We start from the raw sequence: 23,763 nt of genomic DNA, 5'->3' as shown, positions 1-23,763 counted from the left end.
GTGGAGAGTGAAAAAGTTGTCTTAAAGCTCAACATTCAGAAAACAAAGATCATGGCATCCGGTCCCATCACTTCATGGGAAATAGATGGGGATACAGTGGAAACAGTGTCAGACTTTATTTTTGGGGGCTCCAAAATCACTGCAGATGGTGACTGCAGCCATGAAACTAAAAGACGCCTACTCCTTGGAAAGAAAGTTATGACCAACCTAGATAGCATATTCAAAAGCAGAGACATTACTTTGCCAACAAAGGTCTGTCTAGTTAAGGCTATGGTTTTTCCTGTGGTCGTGTATGGATGTGAGAGTTGGACTGTGAAGAAAGCTGAGCGCCAAAGAATTGATGCTTTTGAATTGTGGTGTTGGAGAAGACTCTTGAGAGTCCCTTGGACTGCAAGGAGATCCAACCAGTCCATTCTGAAGATCAGCCCTGGGATTTCTTTGGAGGGAATGATGCTGAAGCTGAAACTCCAGTACTTTGGTCACCTCATGCGAAGAGTTGATTCATTGGAAAGGACTCTGATGCTGGGAGGGATTGGGGGCAGGAGGAGAAGGGGACGACAGAGGATGAGATGGCTGGATGGCATCACTGACTCGATGGTCTTGAGTCTGAGTGAACTCCGGGAGTTGGTGATGGACAGGGAGGCCTGGCGTGCTGCGATTCATGGGGTTGTGAAGAGTCGGACACGACTGAGCGACTGAACTGAACTGAGATGGACGGAAGCTGACAACCGCTGAGTTCCACTTGGAAATTCCATGACCCGAGGGCCTGAGACCCCACCAGCCTCCAGAGAAGACTTAGCGGGAAAGGCTGAGTCTGGAGGGGACCATCCACTCTATCACTGGACCTGTGCAGAGCACCACCTTAGCCCTGGGTGCTCCTGGCACTTTAAAGGGTCCCTCTTGGCACCCCGTTTCCCCATGACATCTCTCCCCACAGGACCAGGAAGTGGCAGGGACAAGGGATATGCTGACCAGCTCCCACACACTCCTGCCACCATGTGGTGGGCCCCAGGCTCTCTGGAAGGCCCGGACTGAACCCAGAGCCTGCCCAGAACTGCCCCAGGGTCCCCACCTAGGGTGAGCCTTGGGCTTTCCTGCAGGTGAGAGGCTGGGCAAGGAGCAGCTGGGAGGTATGGATGGAGGTGGATGTGCAGAGTCTACACAGGCACAGGCTTCTCGTCAGGCACGGTAGTGCGGGGACAGTGGGTCACAGGCTCTATGTGTGCTCATGTCCCCCACCCTGGGAAGTGAGGGCCGCCACCAAGCCTCCCCACCCCATGAGCGCTTTGCTGCCCTCCTACAGGGGAGGGCAGCTCCCAGGCCTGACCACACACAGGGGACCCAGTGGCAGGGTGGGGGAGGCAGAGTGGTATGGCTGGCTGGCTGGCTAGGGGCCTCCCTGAGAAGGCAGCATTTGGCCAGAGGCAGAGTGGGGGACTGAGTCCAGCCTGGGGGCAGCACGTCCAGCCTGAGGAAGCAGCAGCAGCAGGAGCTCTGAGGCGAGCAGCCCCTGGGATGAATGAGGGGCAGAGGGGGCTTCTAAGGCTGGGGGTGTGAGCCAGCAGGAGCGGGTGACAGAGATTATAGAGACAGCAGTCACGGGGAGCCCTGCAAGCTGGGTGAGGCTCAGCTGGGACCCCCAGGTCATATGCTGAGGTCCTAATCCTAGGACCTCAGGGGGTGACCTTGTTTGGAAATGGCCGTGGCAGGTATCATTCCTTAAGATGGGGTCATACTGGAGTAGGGGGGCCTAATCCAAGGTGAATAATGTCCTTACTAAAGGGGGAATCTGGACACAGAAACGCACATGGGGGAGCACCATGTGAAGATGAAGGCAGAGATCAGGATGAAGCTTCTACAAGGTAAGGAATGCCCAAGGTCGCCAGCAAACCACCAGAAACCAGGGGAGAGGCTGGGGACCCCTTCTCCCGCACAGCCTCAGAGGAAATCCACCTCGCCAACACCTTGAGTTTGGACTTCCAGCCTCCAGTGCTGGGAGGCAGTCTTTTGTTGAAGCCACTGAGTTTCTGGTACTTTGTTACAATTGACCTATAGCAAAGGAACACAGGTCAGTTCTGAGAGATACGGAAGCCATCATTCAACAAAAAGATGTCCTGTTAGAACGCCGTCACCTGGCAGGTATGGGGGAAAGAGACTCATGATTTGTGCAGTTGTCAAGGCTGCCTGAATGGCCAGAGAGAGCAAGAGAGTGGCTCTTCCTTCCTTGGGGGTGGGGAGGGCGTGGTGGGCTCCCTCCCAGCTCTCTGACCCTCTGCAGGGGGCACCAGTCTCAGGATAACTTCTGGGGGTGCAAGGCCTTCTTTCCACAGACTATCAGCTTTTCCTAGAGGACAGGGAGGGACATGTATCTGCTCCACGTCCCCAATCCCTGTGAGAGTGTTAACAGCCTCAGCAGGGAGGCCAGAGGTCTCCAAGCAGCAGGAGGAAATAAACTGCAAGTGGCAGACAGTTTTTTCCCTTCTCTGTTGACAAAATCAACAGAGAAGACAACCTTTTTTTTTTTTTTTCTTTTCTCAAACCCTGGGCTGATAATGACTCAACAAACCAGTATTCAAGTCAATTGTTTTATGGTTGGGGATGACCCACCTTGTGCCATTCTATCTAAAAACTGCACATTGTGGAAGAGGGGCTTGGTGAAATTCCCTCAGCCTTGAGGTGTCTCTCTTATCTGATTAGCAGCTTGCAAATGGAGAAGGTGATGGCACCCCACTCCAGTACTCTTGCCTGGAAAATCCCATGGACGGAGGAGCCTGGTGGGCTGCAGTCCGTGGGGTCACTGAGAGTCGGACACGACTGAGCGACTTGACTTTCACTTTTCACTTTCATGCACTGGAGAAGGAAATGGCAACCCACTCCAGTGTTCTTACCTGGAGAATCCCAGGGACAGGGGAGGCTCGTGGGCTGCCGTCTATGGGGTCACACAGAGTCGGACACGACTGAAGCAACTTAGCAGCAGCAGCAACAGACATAAAACACCTCGTTAAAAACTAGCAAGCGGGCACTCTTTCTGTCCCCTTCTGATGTCTATGTTAGAAGCTTTTCCTGTTTCCATTATACTTTAATAAAACTTTGCTACAGAAAAACTTCAAGTGGTCAAGCCTCGTCTCTGGCCCCGGATCGAATTCCTCTCCCCCAGAGGCCACAAATCCTGGCATAGCACACGGCTCGCAACCACAACCTTTCACCTGCCCAGACCACAGTGGGACCTAGAGGAAACTGGGCAGCTGAATCAGGAAGGCTGGGTGTCAGCTTTGCCTGGTTGTGAACCCAAGGAAGACCAGTTGTAAGAGAAGCCCTCAGCCGGGGAACAAAGTCATGGAGGGCCGGGACGATGGGAGCAGCAGAGATGAGTGCTGAAAGGAGGAGCCTGGGCAAGTGGCTCCATCATGTTCAGGGACAAAGGCTGCATTTGATGAGCAGACGCAGTGTCCCAGGACCAGAGTAACAGGACCGTGCCTGGGGTCAGCACTGCAGGCACTTAGCCATCTTGCCTGAGCACAAATCCCAGATCAGTTGCTTCCTAGCTGGTGATTTCTCTGCCCCGTGACTGAACTTCTCTGTTCAGTGACTGAATTTCTCTGCCCTGGTTTCTTCAGCTGCAAGATGAGCACATGCTCAGTCATGTCCAACTCTTTGTGACCCCATGGACTGTAGACTGCCAGGCTCCTCTGTCCATAGAATTCTCCAGGCAAGAATGCTGGAGTGGGTTGCCATTCCTTTCTCCAGGGAATCTTCCTGACCCAGGGATCGAACCTGGGTCTCCCATATTGTAGGCAGATTCTTTACCATCTGAGCTACTAGGGAAGCCTGTCAGAGTCCTGGGGAGGACAAAGTGAACTTGCCTGGGGTAGACACACAGTATATATTACAGGATTGTTACTTATTACATTCAGAGTCCTGGGGAGGACAAAGTGAACTTGTCTGGGGTAGACACACAGTATATATTACAGGATTGTTACTTATTACATTTTATCACCACAGCAAGGATGCACTTGGTACAACAGGGTGGTGGTGGGATGGGGGGCATGCGAGGAAGAGTGGCTCAGGGAGGGTTTGCTCCAAAGCCTCAGATACTCTAGAGACTGAGAGTCTCCAGAGCAGGACAAAAGCTGAGTGCAGAGCCCCAGGCTGACTCTGACTGCAGGTGGGGGCTCACGGCCTTGAGGCCCACAGGCGCCGTCGCCCAGCATGCCTCGTTACCTTGTAAAGCAGGCAAAGCCAAGAGTGGCCTTGGTAGGAGCAATGTTAAGAAGCAATAATGAAAAACGAACAGCTGGTGTGGGCTCTGGAAGATTCAGCTTTGACATCTGCCACAGAAGCCTGTGACTGGTCCCGGCCTCAGGCTCTGGTGGTAAATAGGGGACATTCACCACCTACGGGGCCTGGATTCCGAGGATGGAAGGAACGCTGGCTTTTCCAGGCCACACGGTGCTGGCATGGCTTCATTTGTGCAAAAAGGAAGAGGCATCTCACTGAGTCAGAGGCTGTCCAGCATGCCCAACTCAGGCTCTTTAAAAGCTGTGACCCCGCAACCCCCGAGACAGACCCCCTTCCCCACAACCCCCACCCTCGGACTCTAGCCCCTCTCTGGTTCAGACAAGTCACCTGACAGAAAGGTCAAATGTTCAGACACTGCTCCACTTGGAACCTACCTTGCATTTTCCCACCTGGAAAATCACTTCTGTGATTTTTGAAACTTAAAAATCTCATACGATAACAACTGTTAACTAACTAAGCAATGAGAAATTCCTGGCCTGAGAGCCAGCTGCACACTGAAGGGCTCTGGCTCGGCGGCTGCTCTGCTTGGGGTTCAGAGCAGATGCCACAGGGCGAGGAAGGGGTCTTCTTCACCCTAAGCAACTGATGTCACTTTGTTCAGCTACCTAACTATTTATCTCTCTCTCCTTCCCGTCTTCCTGCCTCCCTTCCATCTCTCATCTATCTTCAGCTAAGGAGCTATCATCTATCTATTTATCTCTGTGTATCTATGTATGTACATATGTATCTGTCAAACATCTACCTATCTATCCATCTTGTTCTTGTTCAGTCTCTCAGTCGTGTCCAGCTGTTTGAGATCCCATGGACTGCAGCATGCCAGGCTTCCCTGTCCTTCACTCTCCCCCAGAGTTTGCTCAAATTCATGTCCATTGAATTGATGATGCCATTCAACCATCTCATCCTCTGTCATTCCCTTCTCCTCCTGCCCTCAATCTTTCCCTCTTTTCCAATGAGTCGGCTCTTCACATCAGGTGGCCAAAGTATTACAGTTTCAGCTTCAACATCAGTCCTTCCAATGAATATTCAGGACTGATCTCCTTTAGGATGGACTGGTTGGATACCCTTGCTGTCCAGGGGACTCTCAAGAGTCTTCTCTAGCACCACAGTTGGAAAGCATCAATTCTTTGCTGCTCAGCCCTTTTTATGATCCAACTCTTACATCCATACATGACTACTGGAAAAACCATAGCTTTCACTACACAGACCTTTGTTGGCAAAGTGATATCTCTGCTTTTTAATATGCTGTCCAGGTTGGTCATAGCTTTTCTTTCAAGGAGTAAGTGTCTTTTAATTTCATGGCTGCAGTCACCATCTGCAGTGATTTTGGAGCCCAAGAAAATAAAATCTCTTACTGTTTCCATTGTTTCCCCATCTATTTGCCATGAAGTGATGGGACCAGATGCTGTGATCTTACTTTTCTGAATGTTGAGTTTTAAGCCAACTTTTTCACTCTCCTCTTTCACTTTCATCAAGAGGCTCTTTAGTTCTTCTTCACTTTCTGCCATAAGGGTAGTATCATCTGCATATCTGAAGTTATTGATATTTCTCCCAGCAATCTTGATTCCAGCTTGTGCTTCGTCCAGCCTGGCATTTCACATGAAGTACTCTGCATATAAGTTAAATAAGCAGGGTGACAATATACAGCTTTGATGTACTCCTTTCCTGATTTGGAACCAGTCTGTTGTTCCATGTTCAGTTCTAACTGTTGCTTTTTGACTTGCATACAAATTTCTCAGGAAGCAGGTCAGGTGGTCTGGTATTCCCATCTCTTTAAGAATTTTCCACAGTTTTTTTGTGACCCACCAAGCCAAAGGCTTTGGTGTAGTCAATAAAGAAGAAGTAGATGTTTTTCAGGAACTCTCTTGCTTTTTTGATGATGGGTGTTGGCAATTTGATCTCTGGTTCCTCTGCCTTTTCTAAATCCAGCTTAAACATCTGGAAGTTCACGGTTTGTGTACTGTTGAAGCCTGGCTTGGAGATTTTTGAGCATTACTTTACTAGTGTGTGAGTGAGTGCAATTGTGCGGTATTTGGAGCATTCTGTGGCATTGCCTTTCTTTGGGATTGGAATGAAAACTGACCTTTTCCAGTCGTATGGGCACTGCTGAGTTTTCCAAATTTGCTGGCATATTGAGGGCAGCACTTTCACAGCATCGTCTTTTAGGATTTGAAATAGCTCAACCTACCTATGTATCTTTATATTATCTGTATATTTATCTTTCTATTATTTATTATCTCTCTATCAACCAACTGGGGCTTCCTAGTGGCTCAGATGGTAAAGGATCTGCTTGCAATGTGGGAGATCCAGGGTTCAATCCCGGAGTGGAGAAGATCCCCTCAAAAGCTTTCATGTGCCACCTATGAACTTAATAAGATTAAATTTCTTTTAAAACACTCTTCTATTCATACTTTACAGGAGATATGGGTTTCCCAGGTGGCACAGTGGTAAGGAATCTGTCTGCAGATGCAGGAGATGAGGGTTCCGATCCCTGGATAGGGAAGATCCCCTGGAGTAGGAAATGGCTACCCACTCCAGTATTGTTTCCTGGAAAATCCCATGGACAGAGGAGCCTAGTAGGCTAGAGTCCATTTGGTTGCAAAGAGTCGGACATAACTGAACACTCACAAACACACACACACACACATCAATCAATTAGCTATATATCTATTATCTATCAATTTTCTATCCATCTATCACCTATTATCTATATAATCTCAATCTCCCTAAATACCTATAACCTATCTTTCTATCTTCTACTGATATCTATCTATCCATTACTGTCTATCTTTCTGTCTCCCTATCTATTGTCATCCATCTGTCTTTTTTTAATCTTATCTATCTTCTTGCCCATCATTATGCACATCCTCACGATTTCAGTTAAATCCCCAGCCTTGCTCTGGGCACTTCTAGGAGGCAGGCACTGTTCCTCGCTTACTCCCTTGATGCAGAGCTGACAGGAAAACACACACAAAGAGGCACTTAATGCATGCTTCTTGATGGTAAAAGTACTGAGGCCAAAAGCTGAAACCACTGACAGGTTTTGAAGGTCAAAGCCAAGGGACAGTGTGCTGGTGGGAGCCAGGCCAAGCATCTGTCTCTCCCACTCCAATTGGGCACGTCCTATGTGGGCCAAGGGTCGCCTTTTCTAACACAACCTTCTCCTCCAAGTACAGAGGGATTTTGGAACCTCATCCATCTGAATGAGCCTAATTAGTTGGGCCTTAGTTTAAACATGATTTTAAGCTTTAGACTCACCCCAAACTTCTTCCATCCCCATCGGCTGGCACCCATCTTGCCTCTTTCCCTATGCTCTGCAATGTCAGGTGCAAGGTGAGGAAGTGGAGAGCTGTAGTGACCAGGCAATGAAGGGCAGGAGCCTGGCTGCCTCATCACGGGACTTGGAGGGGGTGGGTCAATTCACAGGAGGAGGGAGGCGCCTTCATGGATGAAGAGCTGTAACACTGCCTAACACAAAGACACATGAGCCGATGGTCTCTGAAGGAGTGAGAGATGGGGTGGAAGAGACTGACCACTGGACCGATGGACAGACAGACAGCTGGCTGAGGTATGGGACAGACAGATGGATAAAGGATAAAAGCTGAATCTAACACACAGAATAGAGTTTTTTTCTGAGTAGAACTTATATGAGTCAGTATACTTGGGGGCATCTTTTGGCCCAATACTGATCTGTCCTGTGTAAACGGTCTCTCAGAGGTTAGAATGACAACATAGCCCACGGTGTTGGCCAGTGAGACGTGAGGAGCCTTGGCAGTAACACGAGGCCCCCACTGCACTCACCTGGCCTCCGTGTCCCTTCCCGGGGTGACCAGTGGCGGCTCCCATCCTTTCTGGGCTGTTCCGCGCTGCTCTCCCTGCTCTCACCACTGGGGGCACTGTTGCCGCCTGCGGGCGGAGCGCCCCCCGCATCCATGTCCTCCGTGTTGCCGGCGCCCGGCTGGCCCGCTGCGTCGCAGTCCTTCCGCACTCTGAGAGGAAGAAACGCTTCAAGGATTCTCACCAAACATGTCTAATTCCCCTAGACGCCCCATCACATCTGTGTCCAAAGCAGGACGGCAGACCGCACTGTACTGGTGAGAAGCGATGGAGATGCAGATGGGATGCAGATGGAAGGAGGGGTTTCTGTTCCCAAACCTCGGTGACTGATAAATGAATACACCCTGCCCGGATGAAGAAGCCCCTCAGGGACTGATAAATGAATAAACCCTCCCCGGATGAAGAAGCCCCTCAGGGACTGATAAATGAATAAACCCTCCCCGGATGAAGAAGCCCCTCAGGGACTGATAAATGAATAAAACCTCCCGGATGAAGAAGCCGCGCGGTCTCCACCATCCACAGGGACCCTCAGCTTTGAGGTCCGACAAACAGCCCTGTTCAGTTCAGTTCAGTTCAGTCGCTCAGTCGTGTCCGACTCTGCGACTCCATGAATTGCAGCACTCCAGGCCTCCCTGTCCATCAACTCCTGGAGTTCACTCAAACTCACGTCCATCAAGTTGGTGATGCCATCCAGCCATCTCATCCTCTGTCGTCCCCTTCTCCTCCTGCCCCCAATCCCTCCCAGCATCAGAGTCTTTTCCAATGAGTCAACTCTTTGCATGAGGTGGCCAAAGTACTGGAGTTTCAGCTTTAGCATCATTCCTTCCAAAGAACACCCAGGGCTGATCTCCTTTAGATTCAGGCAAAACAACTTAGAATTTGTTCCAACTAACCAGGAACAGGAGAAGAAGGGGACGACAGAGGAGGAGATGGCTGGATGGCATCACCGATTCAATGGACGTGAGTCTGGGTGAACTCCGGGAGTTGGTGATGGACAGGGAGGCCTGGCGTGCTGCGATTCATGGGGTTGCAGAGTCGGATACGACTGAGCGACTGAACTGAACTGAACCAGGAACACTGTTACCACCGGGTGAGAAAACTTATTCGACGAGAGATGAGGGCTGGGGGCAGGATGGGGCAAGGAGGCTGTTTCAAGCCTGTTTTTTGCAACAGATGTGTAACAAAGACCCGTAACCTCAGCAACTTTGCAAGGACTCAAACCCAAGTCTCAGCCGGTGGATGGAAGTGGGAGGGAGAGAGACTCTCATCTGATGACGTTTCCCATTGAGTCATCATCTGAAACGGCTTGTTGAAACAAAGGGTGTGTTGGAGGACATTTGGGCACGGCAGTTTTCATCACAGAAGGATGGGCAGACAGTGAGATCCCTACCAGAAGCCTCGGAGCTCGCAGCCCCACCCCATCCAGGTAAATAATGCCTTGGCCGTGAAGACCCACCTTAACCACTTGGTTCGGAGCCACGCCCTGATGCTGTCCAAGGTGACCGGTCCGCTCCAGATGTTCTTCAGCTGCCTGTGGGTCCCCAGGTAGGATGTGGTGAGTGGGGAGACATACATGGGGTACCCCAGGGGCTGGTCACAGGAGGAATTGATCAGGTTCCGGAGGACCTGCTTGTTGTTCTGAATGCTGCCGCGCTCGGGGTTGCGGTTGCGGAGGAAGATGAGTTCTTGCTGCTGCCCCGCCCAAAGGCCGCGGACGCATTCTCTGTTCACCTGCAGCGTGGGGAAGACACGGGGAGAAAAGTGTATGGTGGGGCGGAGAGAGAGGGGGGCTACAGACTGTTGGGTCTGAGTACCTGCGGCCACTATGCTTTGGCCTAAAGCTTTCTTAGTGATGTCTGAATGGCAGCAAGGTGGATATGATGGCATTTTCATGCGGCCATGGAGATCAAATAAAAAGGAAAGAAGGCTTTGTTTCAGCACGGTGATTTGAAGCTGTATGAAGAGAATCTCTGAGAAGGAAGTTATCCGGCCCAGGAACAGGTTATGAGAGGGAGGTTTGGAATCTTAGAGAATTAGAAAGTCTTTAAGAACAAGCTAGATCCTGACCCCACGCGTGTCTAGCCTACCAGGACTTCTTGCCAAAGCCATCACCTGCACACCAGCATTTTGAGTGGGAAAGGGCCCTGGCAGAGATGCACTGCCTGTCCGGGGCCACCCACCCTGCATGCTGGCCAGCACTGCCCGCTCCCCCTGTCCCTGGGGAATGTGGCTCTGGACAGAGGATGTTGGCCCAGGGGCATGGGGTCTGTGCCAATCCATGCTACCGTGTTGGGAAAAAAGTTCGTTTAGGGGGGCTTCTTTGTTGGCTTAGTGGTAAAGAATTCGCCAATGTCGGAGACTCAGGTTTGATCCCTGGTCTGAGAAGATCCCACATAGGGAAGAGTAACTAAGCCCATGCCCCTATGCTCTAGAGCCCGGTAACTGCCACTCCTGAGCCCATGCACTGCAATTACTGAAGCCTGCGAGCCCTAGAGCCCATCCTCCACAGCAAGAGAAGCCGCCCCAATGAGAAGCCCTTGTATACCACGACTAGAGAAAGCCCACATAGCAACAAAGACCCAGCACAGCCAAAAATTAAATAAATATATATAATAAATTATTTTAAACAAAAACGTTCATTCAGGTTTTTCCTGAATGAAAACCCAAATGAACTTGTTGGCCAGCCATATATTTCTTCTCATGTCCCCCTAGGCGGGAGGCTGGTGGCAGCCAGGAAGGACGGCTCCCATACCTTGATCACTTTGAAGCTCAGGAAGCTTCTGTGGAGCATGAGGACCTTGTACTCATCCGTGCCCTCGTCTACCACGTGCCTCAGGGTCAGCAGCTCCTCCTTGTTGGCCAGCACGGCACCCCTCCAGGCTGGGTCACCCTCATGGCAGATGACCACTTTCTTCTCAAAGGACTGGATGGCCTCGTAGAGGACTGCTGGGTCTTCATACTCGTCGGGGCAAGTGAACTGGTCCTGGGGAAAGAATTTATCTGTGGGTCGGGAGGACCACAGAGCTGGTCCTGGCTTGCTGTGCACACAGCAGTGAGGCCAATGCCTGGTGCAAGGCCAAGTCCACTTCCATATCGCTCAGCCCCGCTGGGTGGATGGAAGGCACCTCACTATCGCAGTGGCCTCAGGGCCCATAGAGCTGGTGGCATAGAAGCCTAGGACTTTTCACCACAGCGTGGACACTTCTGATGTCATTTTCTCTGGCCAAGTCCCTCTTCCATGCTAGTGGGAGATCACCACCTCCTAGGGACTCTTGAGGGCACATCACCATGGGTACCATCAAAAATGGGCAATGCCTCAATGCTTAGTTGCTGGGCTTCCCAGATGGCGCTAGTGGTAAAGAACCTGACTGCCAGTGCAGGAGACAAGAGATGCGGGTTTGATCCCTGGGTTGGGAAGATACTCTAGAGTAAGAAATGGCAACCACTCCAGCATTCTTGCCTGGAAAACTCCATGGACAGAGGAGCCTGGAGGGCTACAGTCCATGGGGCCACAGAGTGGAGGGGACTCGACTGAGCACATACCACACACACACACACACACACACACACTTAGTTACTAAGTCAGAAGCCCACTTGTCAGAATTATGCTGAGCAAAGGGACCATGTTTTTGAAAGGTCATTTTTCCCCTAATGTTTCAGGATTATACTTAAAAAAAAAAAAAAGGAATACTTACCTGATGCAGCTTCAGGGACATCCTGAGAGCTGGGACGACAACTTTGTGCAGCAGGTCGATGTCTGCGAACACCCACTCATCTCGGGCTGTTATCCTGAAGTCACCTTTGAAGAGGGCATGGAGGCCATATAGGAAAGAATCCAGGCTGTGAAACAAAGTTTGTTTGTTCACATGGAGCAAAGGTGTTCAGGCTCCTGTCACCCTGAACTGGCCCAAGTCTCCCCTGTGACACCACAAGAAGGACTTTACTGTCTTTAGATTGATCTGGCAGGGGTCCCACTGAACACCTGACCCTGCGGCCCATGTTCGGACCCTCGTGACAACTGCTGTAGTGATCACCATCAAGAATAGCTGGTGACACACCAGATCTCGGAGTGTGGGGGTAGAAGTCTTGGTCAGAGCCAGCCTGCCACATCCATAGGCAGAGTGAGTGTGGAGACGCAGCCCATCTGGCCCAAGAGCCCTGGAAAGGCTACACGTCTCAGGAGGGAGGCAGGGAGGCCTGGGAAGCGTCCAGGCCCTTCTGCTCGTCCTCTTTGTTTCCGGATGGCACTTTTGGACTATGTGACTAGTAATGAAAATTGGATTCTCTCACCATATGGAGAGAGAAAAGGACACCAAGTGAAATCTCAAATTGGCTGTTCAGATTCTCAGAGTATACCGGTCTCCCAGTCCCACCCTTTTGTTAATGACTAGTGGATGAGACACGATTTGTTGTTGTTGTTCAGTCGCTAGGTTGTGTCCAACTCTTTGTGACCTCGTGGACTGCAGCACACCAGGCTCCCCTATCCTTCACTATCACCTGGAGTTTGTTCAAACTCGTGTCCATTGAGTGGGTGATGCTATCTAACCATCTCATCCTCTGCTGCCCCCATGATAGAGGGGCTTAAAGTGAAGGACCAAAGGATTTCTCAGGTTTTCCAGGTTTTTATGTTTCTGGGCTTTTCTGCTTTGCCTTCATTTCCTGCGTGTAACTACTACCTGGGTGGAGAGCAGAGAGGCACCCAAGGGACACCTTTCATGGTCTGGGCCCATTACCTTTTGGATCAACACACGGTTTGGGAAAGCGATTCATCCTATATTATGTGGAGGGAAAGAACTGTTCTTAATACACTTGGCAGCCACCTCTAATGAGTCTGGCTTCTAACATCCCTGAGTGGGACTGGGCGGCTACACAAGAAACAACAGCCCTGATAGGATTGAACTGGGACATAATGAGCCAGGAAGTGTGTGTGGAAGGGACTTTCTGAGGATGGAGCTGAGGAGGATTTAAACGACCTGGCTCACCAAGCAAGACTTTGGATTCAACACAGAACGTTAGGCCCGCATGTCAGGGAAATAGTTCTGCTGTCTGCTATTGGAGCACGTGATTGCAAAATGCACCACAATCGTTGACTTCCTTCCAGGACTCCATTGAGAGGGATGCTGAGGCTCAAGGTCAGAGATGACTGTGGGAAGTGGGTCTAGGCAGGTGGGGCAGGTGCCAGGGTCTTGAGGAGCCCAGAGCCTTCCAGGAAGAGTTTCAGGAGGCAGCTGTCCTGCACAGGCTGCCCCCACACAGAACAAAGACTTCCTGGGGCTGCCTGCGGTCCTTGGAGGGGAGGGGAGGACAGCAGGGCAAGGATGCAACAGGACAGGGGAAGGGAGGGGAGCTTTAAAACAGTGCAAACTGCTGTTATTGAAAATGGTCCAAAATGCCCCTGTCGCCAGATAGCAGTAAGTACTAAAAAGAGGGCTAAAAGTAGGTGGGGTTTCTTCTAGAAAGGATTAGAAGCATGCCAGGCTGCTAGCACACAGGTTTAGAGAAATCACTCCTCTAGATGTAGGGCTGAGGACAGTGGCAGAGGGAGATGAAGGGACCTGCCGAGATGCCTAGGTAGATGGAAGAGAAGAGCCGGGCATTCAGCCCATCCTTTGACGGTGTATGCAAGGCAAGCACAGACCTGATTCCCCAGTCTAGAAAACGCCCTTCCACGGGACCTCGATAAGTGATTGGAGCCCATTTCAGGCCCCTACTGACAGAATGATAGATGCTTTACTGATCATTTCTATTTTCAGAGGAAAATGACACATTATGAGACTTACTGCTATTACATTAAAATGAGTCTCAATGCACACACCTATCTATGAAACAGACACAGAATCACAGGGAGAGAGAACAGACTTGTGGTTGCCAAGGGGGAGGAGGTTGGGGGAGGGAAGAACTGGAATTGGGGATTAGTAGATGCAAACTAACATATATATAGAGACAGAATGGAGAAGCAACAAGGTCCTATTGTATAGCACAGGAACTGTATTCATTATCTTGTGATAAACTATAATGGAAAAGAATATTAAAAAATGTATAGATATATAATTGAATGTATATATACACTTTTCTGTATAGCAGAAGTGAATACATTGTAAATGAACTATATGTCAATGAAAATTTTTTTTAAAAATGAGTCTCCATGCAGAAAACAAAGCCTGAATTAGAATTTCACTAGATTGAGGGTACTACCCTTAGATTGTGGGGCATTACTCTTAGTATCTTAAAGATACAGGCATCTTAAATATAAGGTGTTTCATTATCTGCCTTTTATCTTCAGGAGAATGAGGAGGAAGAAGGCAGAGATGTGATGAGCTGGGAAGCTCTGAGGAGAGGAGAGGAGAGGTCTCCAGGTGGCCCCCACGTATTTCTGACTTGCAGAATCACCAGGCTTTATTCTGTTAAGACTCTACTGAGAGATGACAGGCTCCCACCCCGAGGCCAACAGCTGGAGTAGGGAAACAGGGTTACATCTGAGTTATTCAAGGTTGGCCTTTGTGGGGACTAGAACAGCCAACACTTGGCCCCTTAGTGCTATCTTTTTTCAGAATATTGCAGTTTTTTGCACAAATGTGGTGCCATGTAAGCCTAGGCTCATCTCAGTGCCGTGGTCCAGTTCTCTACATGTGGATGTGCGTCTCTAACACATGACTACACTTGGGCCAGGTTTCTTCTGGAGACTGCCCTGCCCTGCCCGTCCCCACACAAATGGACAGGGTTGCCCCTGCACTGAGGATTGTCTGGTGACACACTCTGGGACCAGCCTTCTGCAACTCTTCTGGAATGTTAACCCACATTCCACACACTTAGCACTTGCATAATATCTCACCATCATAAGTGTGTGTATGTGTGTGTGTGTGTGTGCCTGTCCATGTGTGGCTGCATATTTGTGTGTATGTATGTGTATGTGTGTGTGTATATGCATGTACATGAGTGCACATTTGTATATGTGTGTGCTTGAGATGAGCACACATTTATGTGTGATGTGCATGTGTGTGTGTGCGTGTACAAGGGTGCATGTTTGTATGTGTGCACGTGTGTTGGAAAGGACGATTCAGCTTCTTCTCAGAGTCACTCCACACCCCTAGCAGATACCAACCACCACCAAGCTGAGTCTCTGTGACACTCTGCTTGAACTTACTCCTGTTCTTTCTGGTTCCTGACCCTGTTCCCTATTCTATGATGACATAACCATTGGTGGTGAGTACAGATAAGAGGTCGGGGCCATCAGCACTTAAGCACAGATGTACACAACCTTTCTGGAAACAGTTATTTTCTGGCCTGAAGCTCTGGCTGTTGCTTGCAGCCCTGGCAGAAAGTCTAGCTCCATGAAGATGATGCTTTAACGGGTCCCGCCCATTTCAGCATCCTCGCCCATCACCTTTCACAGAGCAGGACAACTTGAGAATGGCCAGCTGAAGTGAAAGCTGTTTTCACTCCTGTTTCACTGTTTTACAGCATCTTTCTTTATCCATAGAGGAGTCCTCAGGGCTCGAGTCTAGCCAGATGTTGCCTATGACCCTATCCAACTCAGCCCAGTTCTCACCTGCACCCTTTCTCACTGGCTCTCAGTCCATGGAAATTCTTGCCCCCAGGAAACATTTGACAATATCCAGAAACATTCTGGATGTCACAGCTCCTGGCACCCAGTGGGTAGAGGCCAGGCAGGAACGCCCAGGACAGTCCCCCACAACAAAGAGCCACACAACCTAAAATGTGAATAATGCTGCTTCTGAGAAACCTTGCCCATTATGATTAAAGATACAGACTTTAAGTTCTAGACACTGGTTCATTATCTTGGATCCAGTGTTAATGACTCTTGGGATTCAGGTGGAAACAACTCTAATGCTGGGATAGTTTCTGCAGGACTCCCAGTGGACTCTCCAGAAGGATTGATATGTTCAAGTTAATGCCCAAACAGGCTCGTATACTGTATGTTTACAGATGGGCATCGTGAAGAGCCTTCTGCTGCAGGGCACTGCTGTACATGGAGCCCTCAGAGAACATATGTGAACAACTGTGATTTGCAGGCTGGGTTTCCCATGCTTACTAATTAGTAATGGAGATTCTTAGGCAGTGAGTTCTTGGTTATCTAAGTTAGTATCCTAGCTCAGAGAGCATCTCCACTGTGGGAGAGGCAGCGTGTTTCATACATGATTCATTCCTCTGTGGGATCCCCCAACCATGCGTGCTTGATCCCATCACTCCTGACCACTAAAGGAGCTGGAAGTACAAAGAGTAATCCATGCAAGAGGGGATGGTCCTTGGTATCAGTATCCTACTGTTGATAAGCTCTTATTGATCATTGTCCATAAGCAACTCCTGACAACTAATCTTTGAGTTCTTTAAACACAAGATATATTTTCTTCAGGCGAAAATTACTAAATGTATTTTTTCTGTGGGATGAATAAAAGATCCTCTTCATTGATCTATTTCTCAGAATTCGTTCAGATTAAGGCTTTCTTTGTATTTGATTTCAATTTTTTCAGCTTTATTGAGGTGTAATTGACACAATTTTTAAGTATTTAAATGGTCAAAAAATTAAAATTATAAAAACAAAATCGTATATCCAACTTGAAAGAAAATAAATAAAAAGTACATCATGATGATTTGATAAACATTGTGAAAGGCAGATTAAGGCTTTTGGTTTGAGGATTTCAGCTTCCTTTTTAAAGAAGTTTTAAATATAATTTTTAAAAACTCGGGAGAAATAAGAATTTGTGAACTCCTAAAGGTGTGGTTTTAAAAGATTAATGTTTTATGGGTGGAAGTTAGAGCAGTCTTATTATGTTCAGTACCAGGAAATATAGTAGTTTGTGTACATGAGAGTATTGTAGATATCTGTATTATTCAAGGGCATCTCAGAATTTTAAGTTACACAAATATTAAAATCACTAACACTTCATAAATAATCTTTCAGTGAACATATTGTTTTTTTAAAAGCACCAGCTCTGAGCAACTAGAAGTGAGACAGAAAGGATACCTTACATTTCTCTGGTGGTTTGTACATTACTGAGTGCTTTCCATTCCATCAGCTCAGCTCATTCCCATGGTTGCCTGTATAAGATATAGCATTAAAATCCTTTCATTTAAGAGGAAACAGGCCAGAAAGGAGTTTAGAAAGAGGATGAGACAGGTGGGAACAGATATTTAGCATCTCATGCAACACTGAAGGGCTTCCCAGGTGGCCCTCGTAGTAAAGAACCCACCTGCCGATGCAGGAGACCTAAGAGATGTGGGTTTGATCCCTGGATTGGGAAGATCCCCTGGAGGAAGGCATGGTAATCCACTCCAGTGTTCTTGTCTGGAGAATCCCATGGACAGAGGAGCCTGGTGGGCTACAGTCCACAGGGTCACAAAGAGTCAGACACGACTGAAGTGACTTAGCACACGCATGACATTGAAGGAGCATACCTCCCTCCTGCCACCCACCTCTCCAGGAAACACAGAGTCTCTTTAAAAACGTGTAACTGGAGTCATCTTCTTAAAGACTAGCTCAGAGGTTGTATTAGAATGGACTGATCTCTTCAAAGGCTTCAGTTGACCCCACAGTAAAAATACCATGAATGTGTACGTCTTGAACTATTCCTCACCTTACCTTCCTGAGGTCAGTGATGAGCTATTTTCCAAGGTTTAAATTGGTGTATGGTTTCCCTGGTGGCTCAGATGGTAAAGAATCTGCCTGCAAGGTGGGAGACCTTGGTTCAATCCTTGGGTCAGGAAGATCCCCTGGAGAAGGGAATGGCAACCCACTCCAGTATTCTTGCCTGGGAAATCCCATGGACAGAGGAGCCTGGCAGGCTGCAATCCATGGGGTCACAAAAGAGTCCGACACAGCCTAGCGACTCAACAACAATAGCACCTACCTCATCCTCTTTCATGCCTTGAGAGAGAATGAAATGTGTCAATTCGTGTCAAGCACTTAGCACTATTCCCAAAACCCATGGAGTGCATCATCAATGTTCACTATGATCAGTTCTGATTTTCACTGAACTGGAATGTCCAGGCAATGTGGGCATTAGATATAAACAAAAGACGTTTATCTTGTAGAAACTCAGATAATCATTGGAGAGCAATCACATGGTGAAAGAATCTCAGGGATGTGGTTTCAACTAAATGCCAGCTATATTGAGAAATAATAATTCCCAAGTGAGAAGAAGTTAAAAGACAAGATTTGATGAAAAGCTTTTTAAAAGTATGTTTGGCTTCGTGACGTTTTAGTACTTCTGGGCCTCTATATCGATGGGATCAACGGTTATTATCTGGTGAAAGATGCTTCTGGAGGCTGCTGGACCGGGAGCAGGCTGGCTGTGGAAGAAACGACCTCCTGGCAACTGCTCAGAATAAAAATAAATTTCCAGAACCAGTTCCCAGTGATTCTAAGCTGGCATGGGTGAAATGGGGTCTGGGGTCTATATTCTGACCAAGATCCCCAAGTGATTCTGGGGCATAGGGAGATCTGAGACTCAGGGAACCAGAACCTGGATGCTTCCTCAAGACATCCAGACATTTCAGAGAAGCGATGGAGTGGGGCTCGGCGCAGGACCTGTGCCCCAGACCGGGGTAAGAGAAGGCTTTCCCACAGAGGGGGATTCTTAAGGGCTCTTTTCTTTGTATTTTCTATCTCTTTGATGAAGTTCTCACTGTGGAGTGGGGGCTCGGCGCAGGACCTGTGCCCCAGACCGGGGTAAGAGAAGGCTTTCCCACAGAGGGGGATTCTTAAGGGCTCTTTTCTTTGTATTTTCTATCTCTTTGATGAAGTTCTCACTGTGTTCTTCATTCTTTTCCCAATTTCAGTGAGCATGTTTATGACTGTTACTTTAAACTCTCTATCTGCTGCATTGATTATCTCAGTTTCATTTAATTTGTTTCCTGGGGTTTGTCTTCTTTCATTTGAAAGATATCCCTTTGTCCTCATTTTTGCCTATCAGGTTTTTTTGGGGGGAGGGTTAAATTATATTTTTTTAATTAGAGTATAATTAATTTACAATCTGTTAGTTTCAAGGTACAAAAAAATGATTCAACTTTATATATATATGTGTGTGTGTCATGTCATGCCCAACTCTTTGCAGCTCCATGACTGTAGCCCTCCAGGCTCCTCTGTCCATGAGATTCTCCAGGCAAGAATACTGGAGGGGACTGCCACTGTAGCTCCACGGGATCTTCCCACTCAGGGATCAAACCCATGTCACTTGTGTCTCTTGCATTGGCAGGTAGATTCTTCATGACTGCACCACCTGGGGAGCCCATATCTGTGTGTGTGCGTATATATGCATATATATTCTCTTTCAGATTCTTTTCCATTATATTCAACTCTCTCTACTTGTTTCTATGTATTCGGTATATCAGCTACATCTCTTAACCTTGAAAATGTGACCTTATGTATTAGGTGTCCAGTGGGCCCAATGGCACCGCTCCCCCAGGTCACCAGAGCAGAGTACCCTGTGGGCTGAATGCACCTCCTGTTGTGGTTGGGTCATGATTGCTATGGGTGGCTGATGGGTGGTGCTTGGCCCCAGGTTGGCTGTTTTGAGGCCTGGTTGTTACTGCTCTGGGCATGGTGATATACAGGGCAAGACTCCTGGGATGGGAGCTGCTTTGAGGGGACTGTTGGCAGGTTGGGCAAGGCTGGTCCTCAGAGGACTCCAGGACAGGGTGCATGGTGTTAGCTAAGTAGCAGAGAATGACAGAAATGACCTCAACCAGTACCTGGTGAGCAATGTGGAAGGAGAGGGGGGAAAAGGCACATGCCAACACTTCTGTCCCCTGAGAAAGTCCCACCAGATCCCTTCCATTCAGCATATGTCCTGAAATTAATCAGTGAATCTTCTTGGATGATCCAGGTGTTCTCCAAGCTGCTGCCTCTGTGCTGGGACTCAGAGCAAGTGAGTGTGTGCACAAGCACAAACAAGAGGTGAATCTTGGTTTCCCACAACTCTTGGGCTCTCCTGAATGTAAAATCTTGATGCTGATTTTTGAGCTCCCAACTTGGAGGAGGTCGCCATTAACCCCACCATAGAGCCACCAGAACTTACACAGGACTGAGGAAACAGACTCTTGGAGGGCACAAACAAATCCTTGTGCACACCAGGACTCAGGAGCAGTGACCCCACAAGAGACTGACCTAGACTTGCCCATGAGTGTCCAGGAGTGTCTGGCAGAGGCATGGGTCAGCAGTGGCCTGCTGCAGGCTCGGGGGCACTGAGTGTAGCAGTGCGTGCATGGGACCTTTTGAAGGAGGTCACCGTTATCTTCATTACTTCCACCATAGTTTGGTCCCAGGTCAAATAACAGGGAGGGAACACAGCCCCACCCATCAACAGAAAATTTGACTAAAGATTTACTGAGCATGGCCCTGCCCATTAGAACAAGACCCAGTTTCACCCTCAGTCATCCTCTCCCATCAGGAAGCTTCCATAAGCCTCTTATCCTTCTCCATCAGAGGGCAGACAGACTGAAAACCACAATCACAGAAAACTAACCAATCTGGTCACATGGACCACAGCCTTATCTAACTCAAGGAAACTATGATCCATGCCATGTAGGGCCACCCAAGATGGATGGGTCATGGTAGAGAGTTCTGACAAAACTGGAGAAGGGAATGGCAAACCACTTCAGTATTCTTGCCTTGAGAACCCCATGAACAGTACGAAAAGGCAAAAAGATAGGACACTGAAAAATGAACTCCCCAGGTCAATAGATGTCCAATATGCTACTGGAGAAGAGTGGAGAAATAACTCCAGAAAGAATGAAGAGACAGAGCCAAAGCAAAAGCAACACCCAGTTGTGGATGTGACTGCTGATGGAAGTAAAGTCTGATGCTATAAAGAGCAATACTGCATAGGAATCTGGAATGTTAGGTCCATGAATCAAGGCAAATTGGAAGTGGTCAAACAGCAGATGGCAAGAGTGAACATTGACATTTTAGGAATCAGCAAACTAAATGGACTGGAATGGGTGAATTTAACTCAGATGATAATTATATCTACTACTGTGGGCAAGAATCCCTTAGAAGAAATGGAGTAGCCATCATAGTCAACAAAAAAGTCCAAAATGCAGTACTTGGATGCAATCTCAAAAATGACAGAATGATCTCTATTCGTTTCCAGGGCAAACCATTCAATATCACAGTAATCCAAGTCTATGCCCTGACCAGCAATGCTGAAGAAGCTGAAGTTGAATGGTTCTATGAAAACCTACAAGACCTTCTAGAACTAACACCCAAAAAAGATGTCTTTTTCATTATATGGGACTAGAATGCAAAAGTAGAAAGTCAAGAAACACCTGGAGCAACAGGCAAATTTGTCCTTGGAGTACAAAATGAAGCAGGGCAAAGGCTAATAGAGTTTTGCCAAGAGAGTGCACTGATCATAGCAAACACCCTTTTCCAACAACACAAGAGAAGACTCTACACATGGACATCACCAGATGCTCAATACCAAAGTCAGATTGATTATATTTTTGCAGCCAAAGACGGAGAAGCTCTATACAGTCAGCAGAAACAAGACTGGGAGCTGACTGTGGCTCAGAGCATGAACTCCTTATTGCCAAATTCAGACTTAAATTGAAGAAAGTAGGGGAAACCAATAGACCATTCAGGTATGACCTAAATCAAATCCCTTACAATTATATAGCAGAAGTGACAAATAGATTCAAGGGACTAGATCTGATAGACAGAGTGCCTGAAGAACTATAGACGGAGATTCATGACATTGTATAGGAGGCAGTGATCAGACCATACCCAAGAAAAAGAAATGCAAAAAGGCAAAATGGTTCCCTGAGGAGGCCTTACAAATAGCTGTGAAAAGAAGAGAAGTGAAAGGCAAAGGAGAAAAGGAAAAATATACCCATTTGAAGGCAGAGTTCCAAAGAATAGCAAGGAGAGATAAGAAAGCCTTCCTCAGAAATCAATGCAAAGAAATGGAGGAAAACAATGGAATGGGAAAGACTAGATATGTCTTCAAGAAAATTAGAGATACCCAGGGAACACTTTATGCAAAGATGGGCACAATAAAGGACAGAAATAGTATGGACCTAACAGAAGCCGAAGATATTAAGAAAAGAGGTGGCAAGAATACACAGAAGAACTATACAAAAAACATCTTCACGACATAGATAATCACGATGGTGTGATCACTCACCTAGAGCCAGACATCCTGAAACACAAAGTCAACAGGGCCTTAGGAAGCATCACTACGAACAAAGCTAGTAGAGGTGATGGAATTCCAGTTGAGCTATTTCAAATCCTGAAAGTTGATGCTGTGAAATTGCCACACTCAATATGCCAGCAAATTTGGAAAACTCAGCAATGACCACAGGACTGGAAAAGGTCAGTTTTCATTCCAATCCCTAAGAAAGGCAATGCCAAAGAATACTCAAACTACCACACAATTGCACTCATCTCACATGCTAGCAAAGTAATGCTCAAAATTCTCCAAGCCAGGCTTCAACAGTACATGAACCATGAACTTCCAGATGTTCAAGCTGGATTTAGAAAAGTCAGATGAACCAGAGATCAAATTGATAACATCCATTGGATCATCAAAAAGCAAGAGAGTTCCTGAAAAACATCTACTTTTGCTTTACTGACTAACCCAAAGCCTTTGATTGTGTGGATCACCACTAACTGTGGAAAATTCTTGAAAAGATTGGAATACCAGACCACCTGACCTGCTTCCTGAGAAATCTGTACGCAGGTCAAGAAGCAACAGTTAGAACTGAAAATGGAACAACAGACTGGTTCCAAATTGGGAAAGGAGTATGTCAAGGCTGTATACTGTCACCCTGCTTATTTAACTTCTATGCAGGATACATAATGAGAAATGCTGGACTGGATGAAGCACAAGCTGGAATCAAGACTGCCAGGAGAAATATCAATTACCTCAGATATGCAGATGACACCACCCTTATGGCAGAAAGTGAAGAAGAACTAAAGAGCTTCTTGATGAAAGTGAAAGAGGAGAGTGAAAAAGTTGGCTTAAAACTCAACATTCAGAAAACTAAAATCATGGCATCTGGTCCCATGACTTCATGGCAAATAGATGGAGAAACAATGGAAACAATGACAGACTTTATTTTTTCGAGCTCCAACATCACCGCAGATGGTGACTGCTGCCATAAAATTAAAAGATGTTTGCTCTTTGGAAGAAAAGTTATAACCAACCTAGACAGCATATTCAAAAGCAGAGATATTACTTTGCCAACAAAGGTCCATCTAGTCAAAGCTATGGTTTTTCCAGTTGTCATGTATGGATGTGAGAGTTGGACTATAAAGAAAGCTGAATGCCCCATGAATCAATGCTTTTGAACTGTGGTGTTGGAGAAGACTCTTGAGAGTCACTTGGACTGAAAGGAGGTCCAACCAGTCCATCCTAAAGGAAATCAGTGCTGAATATTCATTGGAAGCTCTGATGCTGAAGCTGAAACTGCAATACCTTGGCCACCTGATGCGAAGAACTGACACATTGAAAAGACCCTGATGCTGGGAAAGATTGAAGGCAGGAGGAGAAGGGGACGACAGAGGATGAGGTGGTTGGATGGCATCACCAACTCAATGGATATGAGTTTGAGTACACTCTGAGTTGAGTTGGTGATGGACGGGGAAGCCTGGCGTGGTGCAATCCATGG

General features: G+C 47.6%; 1 protein-coding gene across 1 annotated transcript in view; it reads right to left on the bottom strand.

Moving 5' to 3' along the window:
• PCNX2 (pecanex 2) overlaps positions 1-23,763 on the bottom strand; it is a 311,350-nt gene that overhangs the window by 10,897 nt on the left and 276,690 nt on the right. The window contains exons 29-32 of the mRNA XM_005891898.3: positions 11,829-11,973; positions 10,886-11,116; positions 9,590-9,864; positions 8,098-8,285 (exon numbers count right to left, since the gene is read on the bottom strand). Of these exons, the coding sequence (XP_005891960.1) occupies positions 8,098-8,285; positions 9,590-9,864; positions 10,886-11,116; positions 11,829-11,973 (839 nt within the window). The remainder of the gene's footprint in view (positions 1-8,097; positions 8,286-9,589; positions 9,865-10,885; positions 11,117-11,828; positions 11,974-23,763) is intronic.

Source organism: Bos mutus, chromosome 28, assembly GCF_027580195.1.
Source record: "Bos mutus isolate GX-2022 chromosome 28, NWIPB_WYAK_1.1, whole genome shotgun sequence".
In the NCBI taxonomy this organism is placed as follows: domain Eukaryota; kingdom Metazoa; phylum Chordata; class Mammalia; order Artiodactyla; family Bovidae; genus Bos; species Bos mutus.
The sequence above is the reverse complement of the archived record's forward strand: the minus strand, read 5'-3'. Positions and strand labels throughout refer to the sequence as shown.